Source organism: Chrysochloris asiatica, unplaced genomic scaffold (genome assembly GCF_000296735.1).
Source record: "Chrysochloris asiatica unplaced genomic scaffold, ChrAsi1.0 scaffold00111, whole genome shotgun sequence".
In the NCBI taxonomy this organism is placed as follows: Eukaryota; Metazoa; Chordata; class Mammalia; order Afrosoricida; family Chrysochloridae; genus Chrysochloris; species Chrysochloris asiatica.
The window spans coordinates 4,527,778-4,547,777 of NW_006408629.1; the positions used below are offsets into that span (position 1 = coordinate 4,527,778).

The 20,000-nt window shown below is 34.1% G+C and overlaps 1 protein-coding gene across 1 annotated transcript in view; it reads right to left on the reverse strand.

The window, feature by feature from the left end:
- FAM172A (family with sequence similarity 172, member A) overlaps positions 1–20,000 on the reverse strand; it is a 623,240-nt gene that overhangs the window by 422,587 nt on the left and 180,653 nt on the right. The window contains exon 5 of the mRNA XM_006867893.1: positions 10,682–10,900. Within this exon, the coding sequence (XP_006867955.1) occupies positions 10,682–10,900 (219 nt within the window). The remainder of the gene's footprint in view (positions 1–10,681; positions 10,901–20,000) is intronic.

Genomic DNA, 20,000 nt, shown 5'->3' on the forward strand with positions numbered 1-20,000 from the left:
GAAACCCTATACAGGGTCGCTATGGGTCGGAACCGACTCGATGGCACATAACAACAACAACACTATGGTGCTGTAGGATAAGCACTGGACTGCTAACTGCAAGGTCAGTGGTACAAAACAACTAGCAGCTTTTTGGAAACCCTATACAGGGTCACTTTCAGTTGAAACCAACTCAACGACTACGGTACCTTGAATTTACTTGCTATGGCTTTTCTATCCAATCTCTTAACTCCTACCAAGTGACTGGGCGGGATAATGCAGATGAAGTGTACAGGACTCTGAGGCTGGGATTGGTTCATTTTACCATCCTGATAGGTTTAAAGGAGCCAGCCAATGCAAAGGCAGGAACGGAGAATCCCAGGACATAAAAAAAGAAAAACACTAGTGGAGTATGAGATCCCTGCCCTAAAAAGCGACAACAGCAGAGGCTGTGGGCTTCTAGGTCTGTGGACTGAGTAAAGATTAGTGCCTATGGGCAGGAGGCTGGCTTGCAAAATGTGCTCCTTGGGCATTTACAGACTGACTAAAAGAGCTTGGTAACACTTGTCCGAGCAGGGCAGAGGCCACAGGGCCAAACGATGCATTCCTACAAGTATGACACAGAAGAGAAGATCCTCAATGGCGAACTGCTGCAGCCTGAGTAATTTCTGATGCTAAATTGTACCCTGCTCACTTCCCTAACAAACCCCGTAAGCGTGATTATTGTTATGAGTTCCGCATAGCCATCACAATGGATTATACAACGCAGGTGTGAAGCAGAGAGAGCCATGGGAGGGATGGTTGGTGGCAAATAGGGTAAAGAAAGTTGTAGGATGGAGGGGTGTCTGACCATCATCACATAGGAATGGAACTTAGGTTGAGTCTGAGTTTGATTTTCGTTCCCCTTTGTGAAACCCCCCAACACTTTTTTTTTCCCAATGACATTTAACAACAGTATTCTGCAGTCATAATATACTTCTTTTTACATAATATGGTATTAAAGTTCTTTCAAACTCATGTCAGTCATTACCAAAGAGGACATTTACACATAAATATACATCCCTGTAAACAAGTGTTTAGTCAAGTATTCGGTCATCAAATATTTAGTAAAAATCTACTGTTTACTAGACTTTGGTGGCATGAAACATGAAAATATAAAGATTAATTTCTGATGATTTCAAATAGAATTCTGGTCCTTGGAATGCTTTAAAATTAATTCTGTAACTACTTCATTACTGTTTCTGTTTTAAATGAAAACCTTAAACAAGAAACTAAGGCATGCTTGAGTGAGCAGTTCATTATTATATTTTGATATTGCTTGTTGAGTTATTAGAAACTGATAGTAGCAATAACAGTAATCTATTATTTGGCTCACTCTCATCAGGGGATCTTAAATGAAGCAACTTTACTTAGCTTAACATGCCTAGTTTTTCTTCCCATGCCTCACTTTTTCTTTCTCTCAAGAAAGTGACTTTCTCACTATGGAAGAAGAAAATGGACTTGTTCAGCTTATCCACCTGGGATTCTTCCAAATCTGCTTTCAGGAAGGATGCATTCTAGTCTGCTTTTTAGCACATGTTAAGCAAAAGGATCTTGGAAGAATGGGAGGAAAATTTGTTTGGGATGGGGATTAAGAGGAATTATTAGGAAGTCCATTTAGTCACAGATCTAAATCACATTGTGAACTATATAATTGGTGAAATGTATTAACTCATATACCACATCATTTATGAACAGTATTAATTCATAAATGAGCCTGCTGACACAGTGGTCAAAGCACTTAGCTGCTAATCAAAAGTCTGTGATTGAGAACACAGCTGCTCTGTGGAATAGAGATGGAACTTCCATAAAGATGTACGGGCTTGAAGCCATTCTACTCTGTCCTATTTGTTATTGTTAAGTGACATTGAGTCAGTTCCAACTCATAGCAACACTGTATAGGGTTTCTGAGGAGCAGGTGGTAGGGTGGACCCACCGACTTTGAGGTTCAAAGTGACCTTGCGGTCCAATGCTTATCCTACAGTGTCACTCTTAATCAGTACTGACTCAATGGCAGTGGGTTTGATTTGGTTTGATTTATTAATTAGTAAAGCTGGTATTTTGATATCCAGTTTACTGATTCCTATTTCTTACTGCTCATTGATTTGCATCCAAACTCAGAAGGGTACATGGGTAAGTAACAAGTTACGTCTACAAGGGCATAGGGTCAGAGACCACGAGAATTAATTGATTCTGATTTTTAGAGAAGACAGATGTTATTTACTGAACCCCTCAAGCCCCCAAACTACATGCCAGGTATCATGTTTGCGTCACATGTATTATTATCACTCCAATTTTCCAGACCGAAAAAACAACAACTGAGACTTAGGAAACTTAATTTTTGAAGTCACACTGCATTAAATGGAAAAGCTGGGACTCAAATTCATGTCTATCAGATGCTGTGCTGCTATTAACTTTATTCCCATACTATTTCTTCACAATGTTATTTGTACACTAAAAACAGGAAATAAAAATAGTTACTGTCAAGATCTCCCTTCAATTACTACAGGTCTTAAGCTAATTTGAAAAAAAATATAAAGCCTTAGAAATGTTTAAAATAATACTTTGTTTTGATAATGTGAAGTTATTAGATAAGCCTATATGAATACATGTATATACATATACATCTAAAAGAAAATGATAAAGTTAATGATGTAGTATGATTGGAATAATCAGTTTCTTGGAAAAGCAAAATCCAGTATGAACAGCAGCAGCCCCTGGTGGTCTAAGGGGAAAAGTAAACAGTGTATCCATAATTATTTGAGTGGAAATATGTTTTTAAAAAGAATATATGTACATATTTAGCCATTTGACTCAGTTCTCAACCCAACACATTAAAAAACAGATGCTTTAAAAAATGATCTGCTGGCAAGATGCTTGTTAAAATTTTATCAGTTGAAATATTAAAATTCATTATGAATTAATTAGCACATTATATAAAAATAAAATGTTTTTGTTTCATCGTTTTACAAAGTACTATAACCAGTGGTGATTAGCACTGGGAATTTTGTGTGTCTTGATATGTGTTGCTCAGAATGAAACTAAATTTATAGGATCACCACTAAATTGATGACATTTTCTGTCTTCACTCTTGAATTCAGTTGGCAGATGTTTTCAAGAACAAAAAATTCTGTCTTATTACAAAACATATTAAGCAGGTTTTCCTGCCAGGCATGTCTGACATGATGTTTATTGCTTAGACTAAATCAATCCCCTTAATAAGCCATAATATATGCCAACAAGTACATTATTTCATAGTTAAGGAAAGTTGCCACATGAAACAGTAAGTACTTTGATCTCTCAAGCTCAGCTCCCAATGCATCAGAAATGTGCTACATAATCCACTAGTTAGTAATATCTAATTTATGTTGCTTTAGCAGATAAAATTAAACTTTGATGATTATAAAGTTTTAGGTCCGGATTCTACTTTATTTTTCTCTATGTACAGTACATATTAGCAAAAATGTGAAAGAAAAAATTTAGCTCTTTATTAAATTTCAGAGCAAAAGGGGGGAAAAAAGTATTTTAAAACCCCCTATTCTGGTGTTTGAATATATTAGGAAAATTAAATGGTTCCAGAGATGAAAACAATCATTGGCAGTAATAGAAATAAATTAAATTTGGTTTCATGACTTCAGTGGCACTTGTTGTTGTTAAGTGCCACTGAGTCAGTTCCAACTCATAGTGACCCTGTGCAGGATTTCCAGAGCAGCTGGATTTAAACCTATGACCTTGTGGTTAACAACCCAGCACTTATCCCACATCAGGCCCTAATACAGAACAAAATAGATAACGAAGATAAAACAGGATGACATTTACTAGCCCCCACCAATATTATAGATATAACTCAAGTCAGAATATCAAAAACACAGTTTGTCTAAAAAGCTTCACTATCAAAGTTGGCTGTTTCTGAACAATTGCAAACATTCACATGAATGCTGGAAAATCAGCCAGAAAACTAGACACCACCAAATATCTCACATGCTAAGAATAAGATTTCTGATGGATGTCAACAAGCAATCAATCCATAAATACTTGAATATCTTAAATGTTCAGTGCCAGCCTCTGCCAGGAGCCTGGATGCCTATCTGTAACTGTCTTTTCCACATTTGATTTTTTTTCCTTTTGTGGCCATGAAACCCACCCTTCCTCCTTTGCTCCCACCAACATCTGATTTTTTTTTTTTAATTTGCTAAATCTAATCCAATCTCCTTTAGTTACCATCACCACATAGTATGACTAGCCTCAACTTAAGGAACAGATGTTTAGCGCAGACTTCTAAGCACAAGGTTGATGGTTCAAGCTCACCAGACCCTATACACACTGGAAGATTTCAGTTTGAGAACTAAGGTGTGCGTGACCCAAGCCACGGCTTTTTCAATAACCTCATATGCATGCAAAAGTTGGATAATGAATAAGGAAGACTATAGAAGAATTGATGCATTTGAGTCACGGTGTTGAAGGAGAATATTGAAAGTGCCATGGATTGCCAAAGAGCAAACAGATCTATGTTGGAAGAAGTGCAGCCAGAGTGCTCCAAGGAAGCCAGGATGGCCAAACTTCATCTCTCATACTTGGAACATATTATCAGGAGAGACCAGTCACTGGTGAAGGATATCGTATTTGGTAAAGTGGAAGGTTGGAGAAAAAGAGGAAGACTCCCAACAAGATGGACTGGCACAGTGATTGGGCTCTGGTGTAGCAATGATTATGAGGTTGGCCCTGGACCAGGCAGTATTTCATTCTGTTGTGCATAGGGTCACTATGTGTCAGTGCCAACTTGATGGAACCTAACAACAACAATGGAACAAAACTCTACCCAGACTTGCACCATTCTCAAAATTATAATGCTTGATGCCAATGCTACGTCACCGTGTCAATCTATCTTGTTGGGGGGCTCCCTCTTTTTGCTGCTATTCCACTTCACAAAGCACAGTGTACATTTCCAGGACTGGTCCCTCCTGGTAACATGTCCAAAATTATGAGAGACGAACTCTCGTCATCCTGACTTCTAAGGAACATTCCAGCTGACCTCTCCCAAGACAGATTTGCTTGCTCTTCTGGAAGTCCATGGTGCTTTTAATATTCTTTTCCAATATCACAATTCAAATCTATTGATTCTTCTATGATCTTCCTTATTCAGGGTCCAACTTTCACATGCATGTGAGGCAACTGAAACTACTATGGCTTAAGTCAGGTGTTCCTTAGCTGTCAAATTGATATCTTTTATTTTGTGTACTATTTTGGAGCAGATTTGTGTAATGCAATACATTGTTTGATTTCTTGATTGTTGCTTCCATGAATGCTGATTGTGGATTAAAAAAAAAAAAAAAAAAAAGAAGTGTTTGACGACTTTGATTTTTCCCCCCCCATTTATGATGCTATTTATCAGTCAAGCTGTGAGGATTTTTGTTTGCTTTACTTTGAGGCTCAATGCATACAAAAGACTATGGTCTTTGATCTTCATCAGTTTATATTTTAAGTCTTCTTAACTTACAGAAAGAAAAGTTGTATAATATACATATCACAGGTTGTTAATAGGTGTTCCTCCAGTCCTGATGCCAAATTCTTCTTCATATAATCCAGCTTCTCAGATTATTTGCTTAGCATACAGATTGAATAAGTATGGTGAAGGATACAACCCTAGCACACACCTCTTCTGATTTTAAACCATTCAGTATCTCCTTATTCTGTTCAAACAACTGCATCTTGATTGATGTACAGGGTTCCTCATAAGTAAACTTACATGTTTTTGAATGCCCATTCTTTGCAATGCTATCCATAGTTTGTCATAATCCACACAGTCAAAAGCATCTGCATAGTCAACACAGCACAAGTAAATTTCAATATTGTTGTTGTTAAGTGCTATTGAGTCATTCTTCAGCAACCCTATACAGCATTTTCTAGGAGCAGCTGGAGGATTTGAACCGCCAAACCTGTGACTCTGTCCTACAGAATCACACCAGGACTCCAAATACATTTCATGATAAATCCACATAACTCAGAAAACACAATAAATTCCACGATATCATAAAAAGTAAATTAGCGATTATGGTGAGAGGAAGAAGTAGAATTTCAACGAAGCTCTTCAACGTGGACAAGATTTGTAGTGGGTAAAAGAAAAGGGAACAAAATGAAAGATTCCACAAAGCACAGATATATACAGGGTAGAAGAAAAGTGGGTACAGCAGTCTGACTGTACTCTTATGAGCAAGTGTATAAAGCAGATATTGCGGAAAGTCAGAAAAAAAACCTATTTTCATTTTCATCTGTAATTTTAGTACTATGATACACCTAAGAAAGAAGACAGGGTATAACTTTTACATATATATATATATATATATATAGAGAGAGAGAGAGAGAGAGAGAGAGAGAGAGAGAGAGAGAGAGATTAATCAAGGTATCAAAATGAATGTTGGCATATGACTTTTTATCATTAAGTTTTAGAGTATACTCTCAGTCACTAGATTAGATAGGGGACAAATTATGTGTATTTGAATGTTTCCCCAAAGGAAAAAAATAAAGACGCATACTTTTTATGACATTGTTGTTGTTAGTAAGTGCCGTCCCAACTCATAGGGACCCTATATAGGGCTTTCAAGGAGCGGCTGGTGGGTTTGAACCACTGATCTTGTGATTAGCAGTCCAGTGTTTATCCAACAGTGACACAGGATATATATAACAAAACAAAACTACACCAGTGGTGGTGGTGTGCTGTGTCATATCGACCCTGCATAGAGTTTCCAAGGCTGTAAATCTTCACGGGAGCAAAAAGCCTCATCTTTCTCCAACAGAAACACTAGTTTCAAACTACTGACCTTGAGGTTAGCAGTCAGACTCGTAACCACTACGCTACCAGAAAGAGCTCGTTAACTACAGCAGTAGCAGTTTAGGATTTTAATGCTAGTCTACTGGTATATTTATTCAAAAAAATTTTATTGTCATGACCCTGCTCTACAATTACTCATTGCAAAGTGCTTTTCTATGCTCTGGTGCTCTGGGGATACAGCAGTGAGTAAAACAAACCAAGTTCCCACCTTATGGAACTCATATTAAGAACTAAATGTTGAAGAAATTGCTAAAACTTTTTGACTGATAGTCTCATTTATAAATTGGGATCAATACTGTTGTCATTGTTAGGTGTCATTAAGTCGGTTCCAACTCATAGTGACCCTACAGAACAACAGAAACACTGCCCAGTTCTGCACCATCCTCACAATTATTGTTACACTTGAGTCCACTGCTGTTGCCACTATGCCAATATATCTCATTGGGGGTCTTACTCTTTATCCATCAATAAAGACCTTCCACCTTACCAAGCACAATGTTCACCTCCATGGACTGGTATCTCCTAATAAAATAACTGAAGTATGAGAGACTTACTCTTGCTGTTCTTGTTTCTAAAGAGCACTCTGCCTATGCTTCTTCCAAACTAGATTTGCCTATTCTTCTGGAAATCCAAAGTACTTTCAACACTCTTCTTCAACACCACAACTTAAATGCATCAATTCTTCTACGATCTTCCTTATTTATTGTTCAACTTTCACATACATATGAGGCAACTGAAAATACTTTGGCTTGAGTCAGAACTCCTTAGTTCTCAAGCTGACATCTTTTCTTTTGATACTGTGTACCATGATATTATTTATTGGGCCCATTGTGAAGATTTTCATTTTGTTTATGTTGAGGTGCAATCCATATTGAAGACTGGTTTTTGATCTTCACTTGCAGCAAGTAATGTTGAATCACATATCTCTGGTTGTTAATGAGTCTTCCTCCAATCCTGATACATTCTTCATATAATCCAGCTCTTTGATGAGTTGCTCAGCATCAGACTGAAGTTGTTTCCCTTCATTTTTACTTGTGCCCCATCAGCGAATGAAGGTCCCAAAAGCTTTGCTCCACTCACATCATCCAGGCAACTTTACTTTTAGTGCCTTCCAACATGACGGGCTCATCTTCCAGTACTATGTCTGACAATGTTTTGCTGCTGTTCATAAAGTTTTCAGTGGCTAAACATTCAGAAGAATCCTGTTTCTCTTTCTTCCTAGTATGCATAGTCTGGAAGCTCCACTGAAAATTCCACCATGAGAAACAGAACATCAGAATAACCAAATGAAAATTACCTAAGCATTAATTCACTTCCCACAAAGTCAACCATCTCTTTTCCCCCTTTAAACAAATAGTCCATACAATTTAGAAGAATGTCAGCTTTCTTCTGCTATTTTGAACATTTCTTGGAGATTTTAGCAGAAAGGATATTTATTAAGAAAGAAATAACATTTTATAGCTAAGATTATCAGATATAAAATTATTCTATCTACATATGTATCTTTGTCCATTTCTTTTTTAGCACTTTTCATGGGAGCCTGGATCTGTGATTAAAAATGCAAAGACAGGAAGAGAAAGAGGCAGAAAGACATGATAAAGAAAATAAATGAAATTGGGAAAAGGGTAAACAAGATGAAAAAAACTGAAGAAAAATTACAAAGGGAACGAGATCAGGTTCTTAAACATGAAGCAACCAATGCAAGAGTATCTTTTCTCTTGCTGTAAGAAAAAATAGATGCTAGAATATGCTGAAAAGTTGATTCTAACTCATAATGGCCTTACAGAACAGAGCAGAACTGCTCCATAGAGTTTCCAAGGCTAAAAATCTTTACAGAAGCAGACTGCCTCCTCTTTCTTCCATGGACTGATTGGTGCATTCGAATAGCCAACATTTCTGTTAGCAGTCCAATTCTTAACTCCTATACCACCAGAACAACTCAAGATAAGTAAAGCAGATGTGAAAAATACAGAAAATGTATACATCTAAAGCGGCAAAAGAAAACAAATGAAAGCAATGGTGACAAGATAAAGAGAAAATAGAATTAAAATCTACACGGTATACAACAACAACAACAAAAAAGCTGTTATATAATCAAGTAAAAACTTAACACAAAATTCACTTTTTGATTGCATTTTTCATAAGCAAGTAAATACTGTTAATTATTTGTCTATTTTGAAAACCTTATATAGTTAATTTATAGACTATGTATACCAGAAATAATTTTTTACAACTGTCATAAGACCTAAGTGGACAGACTGGATTCCATAAAAGAAAGCTGAGGACACATGATAGAGCAGAATGACCCTGTTGCAATGGTAGAAAACAAGCCTATCACTAGATTAGAACTCGTAAGGCAGTCATTAATTCCTAATCCAATCATTATTTTTTTAAATCAAGTAACACATCAAGTAGTGAGATATCTTTGAGAACTTTATATATAATCTACCTAGCTTTTGGTTAACTAATTACACGAATCACTCTGAGTGTTCTTGGTCAGTGTAACACACTGAGGCATGAGAAGTTATAGACAGTTCTTACTAGTTTTACTGTCATAACTCATTGGATACAAAACTCATTTCCAATGAGTCAATTCTGTCTCAAAAGCACCCTCTAAGACAGAATAGAAATGCCTGTCCTGTCTCAAAAGGCTGTAAATCTTTAAGCCAGCAGACCACCACATCTTTCTCCCATGGAGCAGCTGATGGGTTAGAACCACTGACCTTTCGATTAGCAGATGATAACTTCAATCATTGCGTCACCAGGACTATCTTAATAATGGCATGAACCAGAAGCATAATAAAGACAATAAATAACTTTAAAAAGAATGTATTTCTCTTAAAATATGGTATGAAATATTTTATTGTCTTGTTAAGTAAATATAAAAAGGCTCAAGTTATATAATTTGAAACTTTACTACTACCCTACAGTACAATTTATAAAATGTTAGTCTACGTTTAAGTGTTCTGAGAGTTGCTCACTTGAAGAACATACGTTTACTGTTTTACTTACCCAGTGGCATTTTTGACATGCTTTACCACTAAGTTAAATTTTGAGAGTAAATCCACAATAAGGGTTCTGAAAATCACATGACTATGTCTCCAATATACATAAGGCACAGAAACTATATCAAGCAGAATATGTCAAAGTGCAGATCCCATGTTGCCAGCATTGCAAAGTGCAAAGGTTCACCAGGTAAGAAAAGAGTAAAAGACATAGTTCCTCATTACACTATTCCTAAACTATTCTAGCTTAAATATTTATTAAGATATGAATGACTTTCTCTCCCTTTATCTGTTTTCTGAAGGTCATTTGAATCATAGTGGAAATATGGCGGCACAAAGGAAAGCAGTGTTATTATTCAGTAAAATTATTATCACCCAAGATGAAGACTGGTGTTTTTTCGTATAATACTTTATTAACTCAGCAGGTAATATGTCTTAAAATTATTAGCTGCAGATAACTCTCTTTCTCTCTTATGGACAACATAACAGAATCATACCTTAAAGCTCAATGAGAAGCTGGATTGGAAAGTTTTCTTCTTTCTGCTAACAGTACAATTAAATTATTTTAGACAATTTTCTTTGAAGGGATGTATGACACAAAAGAAATTAGCATTTGTGACTTAAAACAATATGATGCTGCAATAGGAATGATATGTGTCATAATTTTGAATAAGCAATAGAAATCATTTCTTCCAAGATCTAGACACCTAGGGAATGCCAAAAAATCTTAGAAAAAAACTATTTTTTTTAAAAAAGCATGTAAGATCATTTATATGAAATAAAACCTAAATAAAAGGAAAAAATGAACAAAAAAAGTGATCTCTCTTACCCTGATATACAACTGCATCATTTCTTTTTCTCTTTGGGGGTTACGATACTTCTCATAGAAATCACGTCGTTTCTTTGTTTCTTTCAGGACTTTATCTTTTCTTTCCCGTTTTTCTGCTGGTTCATCTGAACTATCAGAAGATGACTGCACATGTACCTTAGGCTTTTCTACTTCAATATAGTTTTCATTGGGGTTCATTACTATTACGCCGTATCCTTCCTGTTTTGAAAGGAAAAAAGAATATGCAAATGAATCTTAGAACCATTCTAATTCATAAAAAAAGTTCTCATACTAAGTGATTTAATAAAATTGCATATTCACTAAAATGTTCCTATAGAAAACATTATGATGTCTTTTGTTTTTCCAATAAAAGATCATTTAAAATTGTTTCCCTTTGTTGTTTGTGTAAATAAGTACAGATTACCTGTAAAACCAAAATTAGAATTGCAGCATGAAGCTTATAAAGATTAATTTTTTAAAAAATATACCTCAGGTCTCCTAGAGTTTTCAAAAGTGAACAAAATAATCCATTAGGTAACAAGCATACTACAAACCACATTAATATTTACAATTTTGATATAATAAAGTATTTGAAATTGAAGCGCACATACAATTCAAACTATATTTTGTTGGATTTTCTTTCCTTTACAATTACTTTTTAATGAGTATTTTAAAAACTGTAAACATATGCAATTAAAAATGAATGAACCTGATCAAACATTCCACAGTTTTGCATCTCTATATTACAGAAACATACAATGTCTATTTGTACACCCTGAATTTTATTCATCTATCCTCATTCAGAAGGCCAGTCAAGTCATAAAACGATATAATCATTCTATGTTGCATGGATGCGACTTTTAGAATCTTAAATATTCTTTCAGTATTTAAACTACTATAACTTTTCTTTATTAAAATCTCATACCAAGAAATATGCAAAGTTTGAAAGTTTGAAACATAGCTTATGAGCTGTTAGTGCCCTCCCCCCACTTTAAATTTGTAAATCTATAATTTTCTGCCTGGTTAACTTCCGGCAGAGCAAACATTTCTATTTCATAATTAAAGATGCATTTAATACTTATATTATCTTAGAACTGATTGAAGAATCTAACTATGAAAAAACAAAGAAGAATAAACAATCACCAATATTATGTGCAACTCAAAACTTAAAAAGTTATTCTTTTTGATTCTGTATTGTAGTCATCCCAATTATGTCCTTGTAAAGTCTTGTAAGGTCACAGTTGAAAGACGTATTATATTAAGATTTTTTAAATACACATGCATAGAGCATAAAGCTTATTAAATTTTCTACTTACTAAAAATTATATTCCTTTATAAAAGTGCAACTGCAGAATCTTCTACTTAAGTTTAATATTCAATTTCTTTATATCAAGCCTACCATAAATAGATGACTTTAAAAGTTAAAGCAGTAATAATGGGTCTATATTAACAATGATTAAATTATCTTGAATTTATGTTACATTACTCCACATGGTTGCTTTTTTAAACAGTTGATTTTGCAAACTACATACAAACTTTATTCAGATTGCCTCAAACCCCACTCCCCACATTCAATCAGATAATACTATTGTTTAAAATACAGATTTACTTTAGGGATTTTCAAGATCACTGAAGTTCAGATTTTAGTGGTAGGACTGTTAATTAAGACATAGTACTTTTATATATGAGAAATCAATCTGCATACTAACATATACCAAACTGACTAACAAAAGACTACATTCTTCAACAGTTATATTTAAATATTAAGTAAAATGTTCAAATAAATGTTTTTCATGCAAGGCTTAAGGAATACTAATTTTGAAATCAAACCTTTTTCATCAAAGCACTAGACAATTTTATTTAATTTTATTTGGTCCCTTAGCTGGTAAGTCAAAGTTTTACCAACAAAAGATATTTTATTTGGTCCTGCTTTATTCTAATCTGTATAGCTATTCAAAAGTCTTGTAATTCATTGTGATCACTGTCAGGTAGACAGATTGTCACTTGTTGATTTTCTACAGTTGGACACACTTGGCTAGTTATTAAAATCACATTTAAAGGAAGTTCCTACCCCTCTTCCTTGTGCCTCTTACAACTTTTCACGCCCTTCTCAAATTTCAGCTATAACTTCTCCTCCCACCAAAAGTAAGTTAAAGAACACTGTTGCACTCTGCTAAACAGGGTGAAATAGAGGCATTCAGTACACTGTCTCTGGTATAAGGAACATAGTCAAAAAAGGTCACCATAGGCCAAAAAGAAAATTGCCTCCTTACTAGATTCTGTACCATGAGTAAGTGGTCTCCTGTCATGTTTCTCCCCTGCCTTCTTTGAGTGAATTGAACTTTATACACACACCACATACAGGCACACACAGTTTCTTATATATGAGTATATGAATTAGGACAAGAGAGCCCCGAAATAGACTTAGAGTTCTTTAAATAGAGATGAAAATAGTGATATGCTTATTTTCCTTATAATATGAAAAATTTCAGAGTTAAGGAAGGGCTTTAAAAATGTGAAAATCATCTCTGCACAATGCATGAATTCTAAGTAAAGGTGAAGAAGTTTTTAGCCAAAATCTATAGTCACCAGAATTATGAAAATGTTACTCTAAATTTATAACTTCATCACTATAAAGAATGCTTTGGTATTATCAGGATTATCTGAGCTCAAGTTCTTTTGTTGGTGCTTTTATCAATTTTGGAAACCATAGATTGAAAAAATTACTGTGCTTATTTGATTTAAAAGGAACTCTGAAATTTGATGTGGCCGATCTAAGTAAGTATAAAATATAGACACACATAAATCACCAAAGTAGTAGTATTTGTCTAAGTTATTGATTATGTAACTGAAAATTACATGACTCATTTGTCCAATTTTATAAAGACACACTATCAATTTTTCACTGAGGCATCAACAAATGAAAAATGATTCTCACCACCACCACTATATAAATCAATTAAAGAATTTTTATCATTTAGATTTCAACAATGAATGTTTTTCCTTAAACATCTAAATTATTTAGAAAATATTTCAGCCTTTAGATATTTCAGCTTGCTAATTTAATTAATGTATTAGCAATCAAGAAATATTCAGGAACATTTTCTGCAGAAATGAGAGCTAATTTTAATAAGTGTCTTTGTTGCAAATTCAATTATCATTCTGGAAAAAAGCTTACATTTTCAATTAATTTTTTCTGATAAATTAATTAATGCAATATTCACAGAGACCATTCGTAAGTCATTTTCTAGTAAGTTGGAGAAAGGAGTAACAAAATAAAGTTAACTATCCCACTTATGTGCTTTCATCAGCGATACTGAATACAATTTAATCGTTTCCACCTTTTCTTTGTCAAATACAACACTGTAAAGAAACTCCTTAGTGTATACTACAAAGATTTTTGCTATATCAACATTAATGTATGGAACCTGAGGACTCAATGCAAATAATCAAGTAGAGACAAAATACGTATCAATAGGTCAATTTAACTACTTCATACAGAATAGTACTAATTTTCATCTTTAAAAAAAATAAGAATACCATTTAAAAATTGATATTTCTATTTCCCGCAACCAAAATACGTTAAAAGAGAAGCTACTGTGAACTTTCATTAATATAACAATAAAGTTTTATAAAGCTAACTATAAAATTAAGTATTAACTTTTATATCACAAAAGAACCACACATTTCCACTCTAATAAGGAGGATTTCTTTTGTATTTAATTATTCCTTAAGTACGTCAAATTTCTCATAAGAAAAGTTCTATCATTTCTAATATACATGGAAACCTCTCTTGTTAGCTTTACCAAGATAAAATGATCAAACTTATCATCTAACATACCACTAAGTAAATAAAACTTCTGGCATCTTTTATAATGATTTACCCAAATCAATTCTAATATCCAACATTTCAAGAGACAAAGCATACACACAGTTGTTAATTAACTCTAGCTTAAACTTCACAAATTTCCCTAGTAATCATCAATATCTAATTGGAAGCATACCATATGTGTACAGTAACATTAAAAAGTGAGTTTGTCTTTCATTATGAAGGACAGAAACATGATGTAATAGCACAAAATCATTTACATTCTTTCTTCTCATTCAAATAAAAAGATACAGAAACATACACCCACACATTTACACATTAAACTTAAAGTAGTAACAAGTTACAACTATGTTTGATCACACAGTCTTGTAGAAGATCAAGGAGATGATCAAGAGAACAGATATTGGTAAAAGTAAACTTTATCTCTTTAACTCATTTCATTCAATTTTATTATTCTTTTGTAGTTACAACTGGATCATTTTCAGAGATGTTTATAAGGTATAAACTATTAGATCTTGTTTTTGTTGTTGATTGCTGTCATCCTTCATATTTCATTGCTAGATGTGACATTTTAGTCAACATAAATATTTGCTATAATTTCGAATCAACCGCCTTTATTTTGAAGTCAATAGATGCACTTGCTAACAAATAATATTTCATTTATCATTCAATCAGCAGATCATGACTTAGGTCAGAGGGTTCTAAGACAGGCAATGCTGAACACAAAGAATTAAAGTAGAACACATGGAATCAGTACAGATACATAGTATACTGAAGATTCTACAAATAGACAACATTTTTCAAATATCTGACCTAAACCAGAATGTACTTTTGCCTCAAATAAAACCTTTCTAAAACTAAAGGTTTATCTGAGCCAATTTGCTTATTAATTACAAATTATTAGGCGAATGGAAAACTGAGTTAAGTTCTACATTCTTTTCAAATCGTGTACGGTTGGCTAAATAAAATGTTAGCCAAAAGTACTCAGCTTTGCATATAAACTTGCCAATTCTGTAAGCCATGTATAACCAGAGAGGTCAGGGGCCAGAGTAGAATCCTTTGACCTATGGAACTATCCATTTTGATCTTCAAGAAAGGCTCTGTGAGACATCATTTCACAAAGATTCATCCATCATATTTTTCAAGTTCAGCATTCTATCTGCTTGGCTTGAAAGAAGATGGGTACGCACCCTCAAGTGAAATGAAACCCAAAGTGTTTTGATCTATAAAGTACATCTGCCCATGGTTAAAATGGACAAACCCTTGTCCATTCATCCTTTCTGAAAGAAGTATGTATGTTCTGTTTATTTCCCATCTTCTTTTTTTTTTTTTTTTCACAAGAAGGGTATGTATATGTCACTGTTGCAACATCCTCAGTGCAACAGTGAGATGAGGTCATGACAGCCAATCAGAAGTCACTAGTGAAGCGTTAAAGTAAACATAGCTGTTGGAGCTGCAGCTCTGCTTGAAAAATGCCCCCCCCCCTTCCATTATTTCAGCAATTTTCTCAAGACGTGACCTGGGACTGAAATGCCTGAAATGTCACTTGACTCCATTTTGTGCTTCCTCCCAATGTGCACTTAGGTATCAGCACCCTGCTAATATTTTGCAAAATGTTCATTATCACTATGCTTCAGCTTGTAGTGTCCTAAATTTTAATGCTGTGTTCCATGGTAAAAAGTACCAGAATATGGACCAATGTACTAGTAAGTTTCCAACTTCAAATAGGTCATCAAGTTAGTCAGTAAAAGAAAACATGCCACAAAAAGTTTTCAGAGGACCACCTGTTGTCTATTATTTTTACATAGCACTTACTCATAAATCATAACACAGGGTAATTAATCAAGCTGTCAAAGAGAAGGTCAAAGGTTGTATGGTAGAGTCAGAAGGTCATGCATGGGCTGATAGAGGTCAGGGTCACACTGCATTCCTCATTATCAAGTTGGGATGAGAGACGGCCCAAGCAAACAAAAGTGAAAGCAGATGGAGAAGTGAGTGGATAAAAAAAAAAAGAAAGAAAATTTCACAAACAAAAAGAAAAGTGAAAGAAGACTGTCAGCTGCCTTCAAGTAGAGAATAGAAGAGAAAAGAAATACACTGAAATGTGCTCAAAGGAACTCAAGAACATAAAGAAACTACAGTTTTATTAATGAAATAAATTGAATATAACTTTTTTTGGTCATTTTATTAGTGCACACTAAGCGATATTAGAAAATACATGTTTGCCATCTTTATACCTTCTCTAGCTTAAGGTACAGCAAAGAGTTCTAAGGATGAAATATGATTTGCATTTTTTAAAAAAAAACTTACCATAAGAGGTGTTGTTTTCCTCTCTAATACTGTTTCAGGGTTATAACATAGATGCAAATTATTTTAAGCCATAAGACAGATAAGACATAATTTCTCAAGTATGATACAAAGATATCCACCAACATAAATACTCATAAAAGTCCTTTTGAATAACAAAAAAGTTATAAAATATTCTATTATTACGCTGGCCTGAATTAGACGCAGAATACTGTGCAAAATTAGCTGTCACCCTTTGCTCAAAATCTTTGTTAATCTCATTTTGAATGTTTGCAGCTTTATCAACACATGCATCAATGTCAGCTCCTTGGTTACTGAACCACTGTAGTTGGAAGAAGATATAATTAAAATGTTTTGGCACAGAAAAGGTGAAATTGTATCTTCCCTTGTTCCCTTAGGAGTCTGTAAAACATGAAGGATATATTGACAAACACACACCCTTGTCTCCAGTTCTGACATCTCAGGTCATCCAAGTGCTATTTATTTTAAAACATTCACTTTGCTGTTACCCATAAGTCACCTGCTCTGTTTCTAACTTTTCACTAGGCTTTAGAACAGTTATCTAGCTTAAACTTCACAAATTTCCCTTGCAATCATCAATATCTCATTAGAAGCATATTATAAGTGCACAATAACATTAAAAAAAGAAAATTGCCATTCATTATCCAGGACAGAAATACAATGTAATACTACAGTACCATAAAATCTTTTACATTCTTTCTTCTCATTCTCATAAAAGGGTACAGAAACACATACCTACCTACACATTTACACATTAAACTTAAAAGAAGTAACAACTAACAACTATTGCCCAGCTAATGCCAGATCTAAATCCTTAAGCAGATCTAGGGAACCCTGGAAGAGGTCCAAAGAAGACAAGGACAGGTAAGTTTATCTTTTGGACTTTACTGTTCTGCATGTTAGTTATGACTTTATGTTTCAGAGTACTTGATGGAATTCGAATGGCCACCCAACTTTCTATTAAATGCATTCTAAAGTAGGAAAACATCACAGCTAACACACTATAGAAAGTAAACAAATGGTCAGAGAAAATATTAACACATGACCCAATCACATGCCATATAAAACACACCATGAAGTGTTTAAACTTATTCCTAAAACCTGGCAAAGAACTATATGGTACATACATTACTCTACCTTAAATTATGCTACCTTTCTCCTTTTACTTTTTCAATTAAAATGTCATGTCTCTGGAAATATATTTTAAGACACTGCTGTTTTTCAAGAATATATCAGTGTTTTGCTTATGGTTCTAGAGTCCACTTGCCAAGATAAGGACATGATGAAGACTCTCAAGTATTTGCTAGTTAATTCCTAAGACAATGACACCATGCAACAAATATTTTCAAGCAGCTACTCTATACCAAGTACTGTGCTAGGTACACTGAAATTTTAAGGTATTTCCACTCAGCAAAGAATTTCAAATCAGAGTCAAATAAAAAGCCCTAAAGTGTCTACATGTAGCCACTTGATTCTTCAAAATAAAGAGGAATGTGAAAAGGAATAAAAGGAGGATAGGGTGGGAAATTATGATGGTAAAATGCTCCTAAAATCAACTTGGTCAGACTTTCAAAGATGGCTAGCTCTAAATGGTAAGCTATGTTTGTGTTAAGAACAATATTTATACTTATTCCATCACAATGAAAATACAGTATTTTGGAGTGTATGGGTGCGTATGTGTTATGCATTCAGACATTTTAACAAGTCAAATCATTTCATAATCTAAAGGGAAAGTTTCTATACACATCTATATTCTAACAAACAGGTGCAAGTGAGTACAGCTATGAATTTCCCTTCCCACAGTGACCTATGTCAGAAGATCTTCTCATACTTCTGCTAAATAATTTAATTACTTATGAGTTATGGTTTCTTTGTAACCTTTCAAATGACTAGCTCATTAAAATGCAAAAATATGCAAAACATGATGTCACTGGGTCAAACAGCTGTGTTGGTAAAATTATGGCTGTGAATGTCCTCAAGAACATGAAAATATTAATAATTTATATTGCTCATTAGATGGTAAAAACTATTTAAACAGATTTAGAGACAGATTAATTTTATAATCACAAAATGCTACACTACCTCATGGTAACAAATCTTTCCACCATCTGTGACCCTTTGGTATACATAAAATATATAGGAATTTATAACTGCTTAAAGTTTTTGCATTATAACATGCATATCCAGGTTTAAAATAAAAAAAAAAGTCTTAAGATCCTGGAATGCAAAAGTAAAGAACTCAGCTCAAGATAACAACAACAACTGTTTGCCAACTTCAATCACAACTTAATTTTCCTTCAAAGACACAGTAACAGTAAATAAATTACACTAGAAGACAGTGAACAAGTCATACTTCTGCAAACCAAAAGAATGAGATAACTGTCTTGCTCTGCTTAAAAATAAATGTCATTCTATGACTTCAAACCTACTGTAGAAACTTTTCAAGAATGGCAAGAAGTGAAGAAATTAAGTAGACAAAGTACTATATTATATTTAAAGTTCAAAATGTCTCATGTCTGTGCTTAAGAGTACCATGATGGTGTTAAAAGCATAGGGCAGGAGAAAAAGTCTCCTCAACTATCAGCTGTTTTTAGTCATAGAAATGTTTTTAGTTTAAGAACACATGTGTTTATTGTCAAATCTCTTCTACTTAGTTAGGAACTAGCTTCTCATAAGCAATTTAGACATCAAATCACTTTATTTACCACTGTAAATTAAACAAATGTGTCCATCTAGTATCAGTTAGAAGGAACAGAACCACTACTTAATAATGTTATTTTCCATCATAACCTATCATGGACAAAAATGGATGAATAGATAATCTTAACAGGTGGTCTTTTAAAAATACACAATAATTAGGTAACCCTATTTTTAAAATTCCTTTAAATTTTTTTCTTCTAAAAGGTTTAAAGCAGGGTAAAAAAGCAGTATGCTCATCTTAGTTCTGATGTGAAATATTGAAGATAGTTGTTATGTGGAAGGTAAGGGTTAATGGGGATTTCAGACTAATGAACACAGTGACACAGGGCTCTGAAGTAAGCCATGCATAGTTCTAAGCCAACCTTAGAATTTCAACCCTTCCAGCCCTGGCTTAGATCATACAGGCTCTACTAGAAATGTCAAGAATGTGAAGAGGCGTCTTTAGCCAAAAGGACACAACTT